At 30.7% G+C, this 17502-nt stretch overlaps 1 protein-coding gene across 2 annotated transcripts in view; it reads right to left on the bottom strand.

Moving 5' to 3' along the window:
• Positions 1-17502, bottom strand: part of FHL2_2 (Four and a half LIM domains protein 2) — a 60583-nt gene that overhangs the window by 12198 nt on the left and 30883 nt on the right. For both annotated transcript variants that reach the window (XM_051211456.1, XM_051211457.1), the window contains 2 exons: positions 7745-7793; positions 7328-7688 (listed from right to left, as the gene is read on the bottom strand). In XM_051211456.1, coding sequence (XP_051071519.1) covers positions 7328-7507 — 180 coding nt within the window. In that variant the 5' untranslated portion in view covers positions 7508-7688; positions 7745-7793. The remainder of the gene's footprint in view (positions 1-7327; positions 7689-7744; positions 7794-17502) is intronic.

Raw genomic sequence — 17502 nt, forward strand, 5'->3', positions numbered from 1 at the left:
TACGTAGTTAGAAAGTGTGAAACATAAGTTATGGATTCACGTGTTCATCTGTTTTAGATATAATCAGAGGTGCAAACTTTAGTTTATGATATGAAAAAGTTCGAAAATGCTATCTAGGGGTTGCAAGTTATCAGTGACTTTCCATCTTCGTTGAGTTTTTGGTAAAAGTTTCTTAAACAAGATTTTCCACCATGTTTACATGTTTTTAAAAATACTTGTTGGCTAGGTTAATGATAGTTTACTTACAATATTATTTTTGTTGGTGAAATAAAATACTTGGATTGACTTCTACCTCAGTAGAACAGTTGTTTGTTTATTAGTAAACTGTTATAACCACACTGGCTCCCATGATGACTCATCAGTTAAGACTGTTACTATTAAAATATAAGTGAATCAACTTTAAACTGACTACTTACCAAGACATCTTAATTTATTCTAATTAGCTGTTTCAGAACATTCAAACAAACCAGTGAAATTTGAATCCAATAATTTGATGTGGACATTCTTTGTGCCCTGTATTCAAGGTCACATGAAAATATCTGATTAATACCGCCACACTTTCTGATGTTTTGGTTCTTTGACTTAATATTGAAATCATAGCAATTTTTATTTGTTAGTGTTTATTACATTCCTTTATTATACTGTTTTATTGAAGTAGTCTAACGATAAATTTTTAACATCAGTTTTAACAAAACAGTTAAAAAATCTTCACATTTTCATAACATTTTAGAGGAAAAATAATAAGATCATTTTAGTGGGTACAATGACTCATGTATCAATAATAATAAGAAAAATCAACTAGGAAAAGATCTTCCGTGAATCCTTTTGCCGTAATCCAGCGAATTCAGAATAAAGTATAGATTTATTTCACCCACTTTTGTAAAGGTTTAAGCTTTTGGAAATTTCAATTCATTATAGCTATCCATTGGAATGTGCACCCATAATATATATATATATATATATATATATATATATATATATATATATACTCATAGAAGTTAAATGACACTGTTCGATGTTAGATAGTAAAAAGCAATAAGTTAGTGTAAACTCTGTTTTATTGTGGATCAGAACGGCTTAATTGATTGAGACGATAGATAAGCCAAGTTCAAACATCTAAGGTGGTATCAGTTTGCGCATAGTAGTAAACATAACATGCTCAATCCTAAATTCTCGGATGATCGGTTTGTGAACTAAAAGTAGTATTGCATGACTTTCTAGAAGTGGAAGCAGTTTATAACTTCGAAGATTTTGTAAAACATTTAAACTACTAATAAGTAGGCAAAAAATAAACAAATATTCTCATTGTTTAAAGCTACTTGTTTAAGGTAAGAATAGAATTTTACAAGACGGTAATTCAAATAATTTTACAGATTGAAAAAAGCACCTGTACTTATGTACAGAAATTAGTTTAAAAGATTCAGAGATTATATATACTAAATGGATGTATTTTCCTCTTTATTACTCCATAAACGTGGCTGCCTCTGTACATTGGCATATTTTAGCTAAAATTTCTCTTGATGATAACAGTTAAAAGGTTAGAATGAAAATAGATAGTATAGCCATAACTAGTAGATGATTAGCATTCATATTCCACGAATGCAATGTATTCGAAGTGACTTTTTAAAAAGTCACTTTACGTAAATTAAAATCTGTTGGTGAATCACACTTTTGAGCCAATAGCTTTGAATCTGCAAATAAACAGTCCCATGTACTGGTATCATATACACAATAATTGACAAATAAAGCTGTGAACAGCATCAAGTTTGACATTACGTGAATAATGAATGTTATCAATCGTTATGGATATAGCTTTGCATAGATATGTTAGTCCCTTATAATGAGCCTATACTTATTTGAAAAAGGGAACTAAATCATGCTCTCAAGTATTATATGATTATTGGTATCTGTAGGGAAACACTTTAAAATGCTACTATGTATGTATAATCTAATGATGGTTTAGCTAATATAAATAAAAATTCATATCCTAATTAGTATTAGTAGTACGACGATGTCAGGGATGATACCAAACAATGACATCCTTATTAAAGGACATCTATAACAAAGCGTGAAACTGGATCTAGGAATTTCAGGTCCCCAGCTTCCACATTACTGTATGTCGATGAGCCCTAACCTAGTAATACATTATACTTAATCGTAGCAAATGGGAATATTTGATATCTCAAAATAATGTTTCATTCGATTTCTATAATATGGATATTTATACTGTGAGACTTGTTCAAGTATATCAGTACAGAAATCTTTAAGAAAAAACTCATCTGAACATTAGAAACAAAAAAACGAATGCAATTTTCCACCTAGTGCTTTGTCTTATCAAGCTGCATGGATGTTAGAAGATCATACCCCTAGTCTGTAACTGATGAATTAATTGTTTAACGAGATTACCAAGGTTTTATATTACATTTTGAACCAAGTTAAAATTACATTCAGTAAAACAAATGAATGGTTCGAACTGATTGATTTCAAAACAAAATAAACGATTTCGTAGAAATATTTAAATCATGTACTAACATCAGTGAAAATCAAAGATGGAGAGATATCTATCGCATCGGTCAACAGTTTGAATTGCTGATATCTAATGACACCACTTCTTATTATGGTCAATAATTTTTATTATGACTATATTAATCAGTCGATATGGCAAACTATGATGCAAGATTTCACTGGGTTTCGGTCAATCGATCAGTCAGAGAGTCAGTCAGGAGACATAAAATAAACTTTGGGAAGATTATTACTCCACTGATGGTACCAACTTGTACGGAAAAAGTTCTTTCTGGCTTCAGATACACATTAACTAGAATTCCTGATTTCCGGATTATTTATACTTATTCTCATATATATCATTCAAATAGGATTTTATTTATTTGTATGAATCAGAATTTTATTCCAGCTTATTTAAAGAAAACAACATAAACAATGAATATCATCATTGTTGCCCATCATATTGGATAGTGATCGTTATTAAATAATAATAGCAGATGTATTTTTGTTTCATTTTCGTTCTACTAACAGACAGAGTAGAAACAATAAATTCAGTTGGACTTTTTGAAAAAGGTCAAAATAGCTCTTCTTTCATACTCTGTCTTTGTTCAACATAAACCTTAACAATGATAATAATAAGAGGTTAATCTATTGTTTTGAAACATTTTCCTCTTGTTGGTCTTTTCTTGAAAAAAATCTGATTAATTTCCTCCTTTTTAAAAATAATCATTTATATCTTTTTACTAACACCTATAGCTACAAAAATAATACTGATTAACAATCTACTGTTATCTGTATGTATGTGCTCATCTAGAAATTCATTGTTAAACTATATAAAAAAGTACAGAACAGAATCAACATAAATATGTAAATTTGCTTAGGACTTTCTATGTTGACAACAGGAAGTACCTACAAGCATACCCCTCACTTACTTATATAGATACACATACTTACATATACGAACTCACATTTGCATAAAGATGTGATGAAACTGGACACCTCATACAACGAAAGGAATCCAGTCAACCGGAAAGATGAAATGAGCATAAGATAAAGATTACGAAGTAATTATTAAACCACCAAAGATATAAGTTTCTATAACATGGGAGGAGAGAACATGATTGAAAATTTATTTGTGATTGTACTATCTTCCCTATCTTTGTTTTGTTTGGAAAAATACAACTTATATAAGATGATAATAAATAGCAAATGTGAAAAAACAAAAGTATATTTAATAATTTATTCATTTTCTTGTAAACAGATTACAATACTTTGGAATTAATGAGTTCGACCTTGTAGCTGATTTTATAACAAGAAATTGAAGAAATTAAACATTTTTAAAAATAAATAACACAATTTGAAGTCTCTTCTATATTACTAACTAATTCCAGCTGAAGAACCATTTAAACTTAAAAAAGTAGTAGTCAGTTGTTTTTATTTATTTATTTTTTGGGAGGGGAGATCAATTGTGTGTATCCTATGTCCAAAAAAGCTCAGAACATTCAGGCCTTGAGATAACTACAAAATCTTTAGCCTACTAAGCTGATACCCATTAGTTCATAATTCCAACATCAGTCGATTCGTGATACAGTTCAGTCAGTGTTCGTTCGATTTTCAATACTTAACTAGATGACATCAGTCTAGGATGAGAATCGTCATCAAATTAAATAGATCTTTGTAAATCTTTGACTTTTACATTAACAAGTAAGCTATCCGCTTATTTTTATAAATGATACGTTGATTATATAACAAAAACCTAAAGATATGTTTCTGACTACTGAGTAGCTATATTACATATTTTAAAACTTATCAAAACATGTACAATTTTACTATTGCTGACAACATTAGCAATCGTTAAGATATCAGATTGCTGTTCATCTAAAAAGTATTGTTAGCGGTGAATAGTTTTCATTTTACCAAAATCTTGTATATACTATTCGTAGTCTTTCGAACTATCTCAGTTTTTTAATAACAGCTTAACAGAATTTATCACCCTTAAATAAGACAGATGAAATACTTGCTTGTTGGTTAAAACACTGAAGGTCATGAATAGTTTCAAACCATCAACATCATAAGTAACGGAGAACCTAGTACATATATACATCAGTTTATGTTGCTATACCCCATTAATACAGTGAGATGAAATTATTTCAAGACAAATTCCAGAGTGGTAGGAATATTCTTAAATAATTAAAGTTAGATATTTATTTAAATTTCCCATAACTTTCAGCTGCTTTGTGATTGATATCAGTGCAGAAAGACTATCTTTAAAATATTCCTGCTATCAATATAATAGTTTGTATATCCGATATAAACAACAGTTTGTCAAATTTATTTTCTAGCCTTAAAAATATCTTTCTCAGTCAATACGTCAAATTAATCGATATTTAAATGAGTTGTTTGTAAAGATAGCTTAATTTATGGATAGTTTATAGTTCGGAGTACCACTGACTGGATAAATATTGAAAAGCTGAGGAGGACTGAACAACTTTCTTGTTCTAATAAGAGACTTTCTGGTGGTTTACACTAGGCACTTCTAATACAATCGAACTCTGAATACTCACTTTTCGAGGAGAAAATGATACACTCGGCCTGTCACTATCTAACAGCCCATATTTTGCAATTTTAGTACATTTAAGATAATTGAGTAACTATTTCATTGGTAACGTAAAATTTCATATAACCGAGAAGGGAACTTTTCACTGTGACTGATAACATTTCTCATCATATTTCATTATCAGTTGAATAATCATTCAGAAAACAACTCAGTTTCACAAGTCTCGCGTGTATAATTCAACTTCAGATGTACCCGGGATTAAACAGTAAATAATTAATCAATTAATGTATTTGCTGAGAGTTTCAACGACCAATACTTTTATACCTTGTCAATTTACAACACTACAAAAGTTAATGCTAATGAAAAAACTACCCAGCAAATTAAACAAATTATAAAATCCGAAAGTGTAGATGTAAGATTTTGTAAGGAATTGCGAGTTCCACTGATTAATCATAGAACTGAACAAATTATTTGTCCGGTAAACTTTTATTTCTATGTAACAAGAACTGAAATATTTAAAATTGACAAACTATTGAATAGTGACCAGCACAATGTCTAGTTCTATTTTAGTGCTGATCGAATTCTATCGATTAAATTTCAATGCGGTTCTTAGCCTAAGTAACTCAACATAGTGCGGTGTGTGCTACTGATATCGGCAGATATAAATGGTATGTATCATCAATCAAAAGTGAAATGTCCGGCCGCAGAACGTTTAGAAGATCGAAGGAAAGAGGACGAGAACAGAGAATGATTGATGTGGAACTGAAAGAACAATGAAGTCTGAGACAATTGATTGATATTTTCCAAATAAAGAATTTACTGTATGGTTCTCGGATTTTACTAAGAGATTCTGTAATTTTGTGTTGTAATACATTTGGTTGTCCCCGCACTTGTGTTCTCGTTCACTACAATAGAATACACCATATTTTTCACGTTAAGTGGTTGTCGGAAGTTATCAAATGGTTTCTTCTTTATTATTTTCAATGAAAACATTACGAAAATCATTTAGGAGATTTAAACCAATATAATGGGCACATAATGGTCATTTTCCAATGAAGTTTTCTCAATTTCACTAAATTATTTTATGATTTATTTAAAAGTTTTTGAGATTTTAAGTAACAGAAATGTATTTGAAAAAAATTAATTCTATGAGACAAGATAATAGAAATAGGACAAAGAACATACAATTACACTGATACTTTAAAGAGAAGTAGATAGTTTTTGAAAAAGTCACCATTTCAACAAATCCAGATGTGAAGTTATTGTCCAGACAATAATAATACAAATTACTACCATTACTATTATGAAAAAGCTTTGTATAATCCTTTAGGGGTTTGTAAGCCAGACTTTCAAAACAGATGTCTTTTGAAGTGACAAAGTGTTATTAGCCATTCGTAATTTTTTCTATGACTGACAAGGTCGGATAAGACTGAAAGTCCTAATATACTTCATATATATCAACAATGCATGATTACGATGATAATAGCTAAATAGGTCTTTCTGACTAGATATAAATTGACATATTAGGCTACCTACCACGTTTAGGGTATGAGAACTAACTTTCTTGACGGATTTTAGTAAACTGGTTTGAAACACATTGTTTAAATACTGAACTTCAAGCTGCTGAGCCAGAGAGTTTGACAAATGACAAAAATAGGTGATACTTATTCATACGAATATTGCGAATTAAATAAACTTATTAGGTTGTGTATAATAGTAAAATACTCAATGGATGCATTTTACTTTTCGAACAATTTTGTTCTTAACTGACTCAAATAATCAGTAAAATTGATGAACTGACTGCGAGGTCATTTTACTCCTAATAACATTATATCAAAATGTTATAGGTACTACGTAAATGAATAATAACTATTTGTTCTCCATAGTCAACAAATACTGACCTAAATCTGTCGATCAAGAGTATAGCATGATCCCTGTGTCGTGTACTCAATGTAGATTTAATCATCGAGAAGTAATAAGTCTTGACTACTAATGATATATTAAAAACTACTTGACCTTGGGAAGTGTAGACGAATGAACCGAAAATCACCACATGAATATTAACATACTTCCATCAGGATCCAAAAGTCTTATGAATTGATTTTGTATAAAGTGGAAGTTGAATATTGTAGATTAGTTTCAAAGTAAAATGATGTATCAATGAAATACTCAGTACATTTCAAGGGCTTTTTTCTTTTGTATATTGTTCGATAATGCGAAACATTTTGAATTAACTATATAGTTTAACAAAAAAAAGATAATACTCACTTTAGAATCACAGGTAATTTTCTCTTTGCATAATTCACATGTATGACTGAATTTACTTTCATAACAGGCAACACAGTATGGTTTCTCATCATTCAGTATATATTTTTGTCCAATTAATGATAGATTACAATTGGAACAATTGAATTGTTCATTCGCATTTACAATGACCTCATCTGACATTTTATTTTAAAGAATACGAAAATGAATTTTGAACAGAAATTAAGATAAAACAACAACAGAACACGAAAATCGGTGTTAAAGCAAGTAACTGAATATTATTCTATTGCCAAGAAGGTCAGTGCTCCGGAAGATTGATTGACTGAACAAAATCTCAATTTATTTTTTGTACACTAATAAAAGACTAAATATTGAATTAAGAGAATGATTTAAGATTGAAAATTCAAAGTGTAACTTTACCTTCTTTTAAATGATTCTTGTATTTAATTTTTTAGCCAGTAGACAAACTCTGAAAGAAAAGAGAGGAAATTAAAGAGAAAATGGAACCTATTACATAAGATTTTTATTTGTTAAGTATTTAAAAAGAAAATGTACAACACAAATAAATGAAACTTATATAATAAGATACGTTGATGATTGGTTAAATGAAGTTAACAAGAAACTTGTCACTTTTCAAGACGACATATTTGAACAGAAAAAAATCACTCACCATTATTCTATAGCTTATTTATTGGTTTTTACATGACATTTGGTTTCATTTTATACTCTGTTGTTTCGAAAAAAAAAAGTAACTTATCTGTTTTGAAGCACAATTTACTTCTTACTGACGAATGTCAACACTAAGTTTAGGGTTTTCTACTAACTTTCATTAATTACCATAAGAATAATTTCAGATATACTTGTTGACATAATGTGATTACATTTACTATTCAGTTGAGTTATTTTCTTCGAGATTTCAAAGCATATGGAATGCTAATTCATTGTTGATATTTATTTCTTGTCTATCATGTGAAGTTGCATATAGTTTGTGTGACTAGAAAAATCTATTTCAATGAGATTGTAATAAGGCATACGAAAAAAAACTCAATGTATTTTATTAGTTGACTGGAGTTAAACAGCTCTGTACTAAAAATTAGTATTGAGAAAGCTTTTATCACTTAATATTATTATGAAGTCACATCAAGAATTATCCAAACATTTACAAAGGAATTATTTACACAGAGAGTACCTCATCGTAGCAATTTTAATTGACCGTATAATAAAAATAGAATGTTATATCCTTACAACATCCTCCATCTTCAGTTCATTGTCATTAAATCAATAAAATCTCATTATTTGTTTGTTTTGAGGTTATGACACAAACAGGTCATTTGGAATTACTGACAATGTATGACAGTATTTCATTATGTATACACATACAAACGTACAAATCATCATGATAAACACAAAAACAGTGTATAAAATTTATTAAGTTATAAAAAATCAGAGTTTTCTCTCCTCGTATCTAACCGTCAAATAATTAATAAATAATGACTTCTGTTAATATTTACTTACCGATTTATAAAATCGATTAAAATGCTTAACTTGAAATCGACAGTAGAGAATAACAACTTTCAGTTTACAGTATCCAGGCAGAAAGATATAAACCTGAAGTATATATACAGCTCTTTAGAAGTTACATTTCTCTTTCACCACATGAATAGATTTTCTTATAGTTTCATGACTTTCAAAGATTATTTTCTTACAAGTCAAGCTTTCAGTGTCAGTTAATTGTTTAATATTTAATAAAGTCATGTTGAATAATATGACTCTTACTAATATAAATAAACAAAAAGTTTGTGATTTCATAATTTATCCCAATTCAAAGTTAACTAGAATGACAATAAAAGCCGTATTGTTTTTAATCATTTAACTAATGAAAGAAAATACACACATCTTAAAATAGAAAAAAAATTATGATATTAAGTCAACGATGGTATTGTGGTGTATGCTACATATGTTGACAGATATAAGTAGTATGTAACACCGATCAGAAATGAAATGCCTAACAGCACAAGATTAAGAAGACCAAATTGAGGGGAACAGGAATATAAACGAAGGGTAAGTGTAATAACAACAGGAATGAAGGAATGATGAAGTTCGTAACAGACAACTGATTGAAGATGTGCAAATGAAATATTTAATTCATAATTTTCATATTTTACTAAAACACCTCATTTAGGCAAATCGAAGATTACTAAAAACAGTTCGGAGTTTTTTGCCAAAATGTTTTATAAGATTACTGAACTGACATTATACATAGCTATATCATACTTAAAGATCATATGAATAAGAAAGAATCTTACAGACGAACACTGTTTCAATACATTTTCCATCATATATACTCATATCAGCTAGAGAATTATTGAAAGTCAATGAATAGTAGGCAGTAGTTTTATACATTGTTTCGATTTTTTGGAGAGAGGGAGGGCTTAAACATTCACCACTCGATATCTCAATCAAGTATATTGCCCATAGATAGTGTGAATAACAACTGACTTCAAATACAAATGAAACGACCACACCAATTGGTTATGGAATGATAATCAATTTTGTATTCTGTTTATTGTTTGATACTAACTAAATTCATAATGGAGTGATAAGCCAATGTAGAAAATTACTTTAATAGGTCTTGTTTTTAATAATCAAATTTTTTAATTAACAAAATATGGTGAAATGAGTTCTCATTTTTGTAATAAATAATTATAATTGAAAAAGAGTAGATATAGTGGATAAGGTTTCTAAAAGCCATAACACTGATAAAATTTTAAAATGAATTTGTACGAAAAAATGTCAACCTTCATCTTGAAATGACATCAATTGAAGAACTATTAATGTCCAGATAGTTGTTTATGAGGCACCCCAGAGACAGGAATCAATGACAGATAGAATCAACGTTTAGAAGTAGATCAAAATATTCACCAGTGATCTTAGAAAAGGATCATTCTTCTATTTCACAAACTGGAAGAAATCAAATAGGTTGATCTTTGAAATTTCAATTAGTTGGTCTGACAATATCATGTTTACTGTTAGACTTGGCTTCTTAAGTTTTAATCCATGTGTATACATCTGTGATAATATACTACTGACGAGATAAATTCAATATTCCATTATTTCCGGCAATTCTCCAATTGATGTCAATTCATTATAAAGACTTTTCAAACAACTGGTTCCCTTCACAAAAATAAACAAGGCGAAAAAGTGGATAGAAAGAAATTAAACACAAACGAAATCAATTAAAGCAATTTCTTTCTCTCTCTCTCTCTCTATATATATATATATATATATATATATATAATTTTGTACCCATTAACTGTAATCTCTCCAACCAATTTTCATACACAAACACAATTGCATATGTAGATATGAGTGTTTATTCTTTGAACAGTTGGTTGATTAATTTTTCTTCTTTTTTTTGAATATACAAATGAAGTTAAATAATAAAAACTAAAGTAAATACATTTTATAGAATTGAAATTAAATTATCATTAAAAATGATTACTGAAATTAACATATTTCAATTGAAGAGAAATGATTCTACTAATTCCGGTCACAATAATGATGTGTAGATTTCGAAGAACTCTTCCTGTTAGAAATAAAGCAATTTAAAAGGTAGAAGTTAAGAAACGTTTTTTGAAAAAAAGAGTGGAGAAAAGAACACGTGGAACAAAACGAGATAGATACAGAGTTTTACTTTAGAGATACGAATAAAAATACTAGAGATAAATTTGTAAAAGGAAATGCAGGAAGGAAAAAAACCCGAATTATTCCCAGAGAAGTGGATTTACACTTAGATAACAGCGTTATATTATTTCTTTAGAGTAAATGAAACACGGTGATCAATGAAATCCAACAAGGTCGTTTTGTCCAATGAGAGATTTGTCAGCTGGATGTATTGAGGTCTCTGGATTGGTGTTCACGTTTAGGCTAGAATCCACAACTTTTCACTTCATATACTAAGACGTTATCCACTGAGCTATTGAATCCAGATAACCAATAACTTGTTTAATGGATATGATGTTTGAATCATTACTGGTAAGGGTTTGAGTTATTCCATTAACAAAGACTGATCAAGATTCACTCACAAATATCAACAAGACGATAACTCAAACCCTTACTGACAATGATATAAGTATTACACTAGGTGTATATATTTTACTGTATTCAGTAAATATTAGGATAGTTTTTCAAGTCCTTCATTTTAGATCAAAAAATTGGCAATATTACTCTATCTAAAGAAAAATGACCGTTTATAATATTAGAATCGAGTTTAGATATAGATCATGTAAATTAAAGCGTTTATTCTACATTATTAATTTTACAAATCAGATTATTTTAAGAGTAGTCTTCATTATTCAGTAATATACCGACCAGAGAGTGTTCGAAAGCATAAATATTACAGAACAATAAAAAAGATTGAATAAATTAATTATTCACTTCAATCTCGGCTTTTTTTAAACTGATTATTCAAATATTATCTCTCTATGAATGTGTACTACCTTGATCTTATTTCAGAATGAAGTGATCATTGTTCTCAGTCACTTAGCATCCGTACACAGATGGATTTTCATCAACACATAAAAGTATTATGAGATAGGAATAGCTATTTCTACAACCTCTGCAGAAATGTTCTAGTATCTAAAACATGTTAAACTGATCAGTAGCTTTTTTTTAAATTTCTAAAGTTGAAGTATGTATGTTGTTCAGTAATTTGGTTAGTCAAATTCACTAATGGTTGATAATTTTTTGTTTAATTTTCCAGAGGTTTTCAAAACCCCAACATCACTTGTATCCAGATGACAAAGCTTTAATTTGTATATCTTAACTAACTTCAATTCTATTGAAAAACTCTGATTTTTCCCAGTTTAAATAATCTGACAGAAGATTAAGATCTTAATAGTTCATCCATAAGATTAAACAAAATTTTGGGTAAAACTTGAGCTCATATACTTATTTATCAATATGTACAGTCTCTTATTTAGGTCAGTTACAATATAACTGACCAACTTAAATTGCTATAAGACTGAATAAGCAATTTGGGGATGAACAACAGATCTTTACTAAATAGATATGAAGTCTGAATACAAGAAAAAAAAACAAAAAAAACAATCTGCATAACAAATTCTCCTGACATTTTACTAACATTTTGAAACTTTTCTTCAATAGCAAATCACATAAAACACTAAAATAATTTAGTATTATATACGACAAATAGAGAGGATATTTCATACAGTCTACTTTTGATTTTCGTAAATTCAAACTTTATTCATTCTATTGATGTTCTTTCAATTGTCAACAAAAAAAAACGAAAAAAGGAAAGAAACGGATGGAATTCACTTTCTTCATCAAAACAAAATGTTAAATTTTTTTCTTAAAACTATCTACCAACCTTTTAGAATATTTTCTTCTTTTAAAACGACAGACAATACTAGACACTTCTTTTCATAGAAGAAATATATATATATATATATATATATATATATATATATAAAACTTCTTAACACATGATATTTCTCTGTCAAAATATTCAATAACCAATATGGAACTCATGTTTCAATTTCGTTGTTGATAGCAATAGTCGTAATAGTTAAAGTAAGTTATTGTCGATTTTAAATAAATGACGGGCAAACAAACAAATGAAACCTCAAATAAATTTAGAAATGAAAACATGAAAATATTTTAGAATATTCACGTAAAGAAAGAAATATACAATGTATGAATGAATGAATGGAGTTAGAGGGATTCTCTATTTTCACCAGTCATCCTAGGATGATTTGAATTTGAAGCTATTCAATAGTATTTTAAATGGAAAAGAAGTGAATTCTAACTAATATACCATACCGATAAAAAAAGCAACTTTCAGAGACATATCTTCATTTTAGAAAAAAATAAGTGTTATTCTAAAGAAAAATCGTAGACTAACTGATAAACAAGTTACGCTAATACTTACAAAATGATTCACCTTGTTGAATTATTAACCAGTAAGGTTTAAAAGTGTAGTTGAATTTCGGTGGAAAAAAATAACTGACGGGGTGTTTTTTTTTCAGTGAAATAACGTTCAAACTACATAACTCCATTTTAATATACATTTAATTTATTTTGCCATAGAAGTTGGAGTTCAAAAGTTAGTTTCAATAAAATTCCATATTTGTTCTGATTTTAGTGAATGGGAATGGTTATGTGATGCGAGAGATAGTTTGCGTAATTGATGAGATAGGAATGTACCAAATAAAATTGTTAAGCATTGGTACGTTTCTTAGTTAAATGGTATACCAAGTATGGCTCACTGAAGCGTTGATCGGGCTGAAAATGGAGCTAAATGAGCATTGGACAACCGGACAAGCAACAATGCAAACTTCGATACAACCTTCCTTCTAGATGTTAAAAACCAGAGAATTCGTGATAGCTCTCAGCAATAAGTTCCAAGTCTTACAGGATTTACCAGAAGAAGAGGAAATTATCATGTAGACTAACTGGAAAGGGAGTATAAAGGAAATAACTCCAACATTCCAGGGGGCTGTTGAATCTCAAAAAGTACCAGTACAGACTACGGATCTCTGCAGACAGTCTGGATAAGGTTCTTCAATTTAAAACAAGAAATTAGCAGTTAAAGACACTTGAGGGAAAGCAGCGAAAACCAAAACGTAGGCCGAATACACAGAAGCAAACAAGCGAGTGAAGAGGAGTATTAGAGCTCATTTACAACAATATGTAGAACATATGGAAAGAAATTATCAAACGTTGCAAGACAAGGAAATATGAGAGAACGATATGATACAACGAGGAAGGTGGCAGGGAAATACAAAATAAAGCTGAGTGACCAGTCGAGAACAAAGAAGACAAGCCAATCATTGAGATTCAAAAACAGAGAAATAGGTGGATAGAGTACTTTGAAGATATTATGAATAAATATATCCCCATTGAATCCACCGGACATCGAAGCAGCACACACAGACCTTCCTATAGATGTCACTCCACCAACGATCGAAAAAAATCAGAACGACCATCAAACAAATGAACAATGATAAGGCAGCAAATTGGATAGGATGCCAGGCACTGAAATCAGATATAGTTACAACTGGAAAGGTGCTTCATGTCTTGTTTAGAAAGATTTAAACGAAGAACAAGTATCAATAGACTAGAAAGCAGGATACCTCATCAAGATACCAAAGAAACGAGATCTTGGTAAGTGTAAAGACTACAGAGGATTACACCACTATCGGTACCAGGAAAAGTTTTCAACAGAGCGTTGTTGAACCGGATGAAAGATACAGTAGACGCCCAACTTCGAGATCAACAGGCTGGATTCCGTAATGATCGGTCGTGTACAGACCGAAATTGCGACACTACGGATCATTGTTGAGCGATCAGTTGAGTGGAACTCGTCACAATACATCAACTTCATTGACTATGAGTAAGCGTTTGGCAATGTGGATAGCAGAAACCTATGAAACCTTCGATACTATGGTGTACCTGAGAAGATCGACATCATCCAGAATTCATACTTTAAAGCAGTACATGAAGGATAGCTGACAGGTGCATTCTAAGTAAAAACCTGTGTCAGATAAGGTTGCTCACTTTCGTCTGGTTTCTGACTAGATTATGAAGACAGTGATGACTGAGGGGAGGCATAGAATACAACGGAAAGCTTAGATGCAGCTAGATGGTTTCGACTTTGGAGGTGACAGCCCTACTATCGCATACAGCAACAAATTCAGAAGAAGACAGCTAGTGTGGCGGCGGCCTCCACAGTCATAGGCCTCAACATTCACAAGGAAGAAACAAGATCCTGAAATACAACGCAGTGAGCAACGACCAAATCACACTTAATTTAGAAGCTTAGGAAGAGATTGGGAACTTTTACGCACTGGGGCAGTATCAGCGATAAGCAAGGAGAACGTGACGTAGATGTGAAGGCACAGATTAGCATATCAAAGGCAACGCCCTTACATCTGAAGGATATCTGAAATTCAAGATTAAAATCGGAATTTTCAGAGCACCACCAACATCATTGAGAAAGTACAGATACGTATAAACAGGTATCCGAGCACGATACTCTTGATCCATTGATCAGAGACCATCAGGAACATCCTAATATGGCAGAGAACAAACCAGCTTCTATCTGAAGAGGAAATCAGAAAACGATGCTGGAGTGGATAGGAAACATTTTGAGGGTACCATCAAGTACTATAGTTAGTAGAGCACTAATTTGGAATCCTTAAGGCAAAAAGAAAAGAGGCAGACCAAAAAACAGGTAGTTCTGGGAATTGGAGGCAAGCATCATGACCATGATGACAACTTGATAACAACTAGAAAGGCCAGCCTATGTAAGAGTTTTTCGTAGATCTCTAGTCGGCAGCCTATGCTCGTGAGAGGGATTGAGTTAATAGGTTTAATTAAACTTAGTCACGTAACAGATAAAGTACTTGTGCATAAATAAAAATATGTGTTGGATAAATAAAATTCCTAACAGATTGAATCCGTGTTAAGTGGTTGAAGATATCTGCCAATAATCCAGAATTCATACTGATTAGAACGTTCTTCAGAAGACATTATCTTTACCCCTGATTGGAATGCTAATTCCTAAAGAAATCGAACCCAGATGACTGCCAAAGATTATTAAGAAGGATCATCTGCATTTTAAAAGAAAGAAATCAGGATAGTAATTAATGTTACTTAGTTCTTCAACCCGAGGCTATAGGAATGTTATTCATTGAAAGCTTTCCTCAATCACAGCACCGAATATCAAGCGTACAAGTAAATAAAAATGACGGGATTTTTAAGTTGAAAGTGTCAAACTATCGATATGTGTTAACGAGTATAAAATCTGAAACCCAGTACTTTCTACATTAACTGCTTTTATCTGTCGGAAAATTAACACAATCGACCAAATTATGAATTTCAAAAGAATAATCAAAAAAGTTCTGCCAGTCAAAGAGATTACAATATTAGTGCGTTACGGCAGAATAAAGTGCAGAACTGATTTGATGTCATGGAAAGTCGAGTCGGAATTAGACTACCGCAAAGATCTCTACTTTATTGAATGGAACCAACTTTCTCTATCAGACCGCTTTAATGAAGTGTGACTGAGTCATATTCAAAAATTTCCGTAAATATTTTAAAAGCAAACCACCCGTTACTATGGTAAACTGTTAATTGATATTTCAAAATAAATTCATGTTACATGAATTAGGAATCATATTTATGTACTAATTTATTGTATACCATATTAGTGAAATATTTCATGAGTAGTTTATGAGTAGTAAAAGACAAAAATGATAAAAAGTGAATGAACTAATGAATTAATGACCGAATAATTTATTGTTTGAACGTAATATGAGACAAGGGAAAGTAAGTTGAGTAGGTTTTCAGTCTGTTGGAAAACGATCTAGGATTTCATGGATAAATTCTTATCTATGATCGCTGTCATTAAAAAGTATTATCCTATGACTAATATTAAACACTTTAATTTGATTGATTTGCTTATGTCAAGTTTGCCTGTATGGAAGCCATTATCGTATTAATCTGAATTAATGCTAATCAATTTTTGAAATTTTACCAGTATTATGTCCTTTCTGTAAAGTTGCTTAGATCTTGATCTGAGGTTTGAGTCCCGGAACGAACATCAACTGCGGTATGAAGGTACATACATCTGACGAGTCCTAAATAGGACAAAAAAAGGTGCCTTGGATTCCACTGCTATCTGCCATCTATCTTTTCTTGAAAATACTTTTGAATCAACGGTAATATTGAGGATATACGCACAGGGTGCACATAAGCCTAAAAGAGACTGATCAATTAAAGTCCTAAACATCAAAGTGACTATTCGAAATAAACAATACATACAGACTAAATTCTCTGAATTGATATCCAATGTAACATTCTGTCTAGGTGACTACTGGTCATGATGTTCGTTGGTTAGAGGTAGTCCGTAGGGAACCACAGACCTAGATTTCTTGCTACTTGAACTTTATGCTGTACAACCATATGGAATTGAGTTTTACGATTCCCACTTGATGTAATCTATGATTCATGTGATCTTAAAGTTTATCAGTTTATGCTAACTTTAAAGAAATTTGAATACCAGTTGTTTGTTTATTCTTTGTTTAAGTGGGAAAAACAAATTTTTGTTTATTATCCTAGAAAACATTCCCACTTTGTCGAGAGAATAAATACTA

This window comes from Schistosoma haematobium, chromosome ZW (genome assembly GCF_000699445.3).
Source record: "Schistosoma haematobium chromosome ZW, whole genome shotgun sequence".
NCBI classification, from domain to species: domain Eukaryota; kingdom Metazoa; phylum Platyhelminthes; class Trematoda; order Strigeidida; family Schistosomatidae; genus Schistosoma; species Schistosoma haematobium.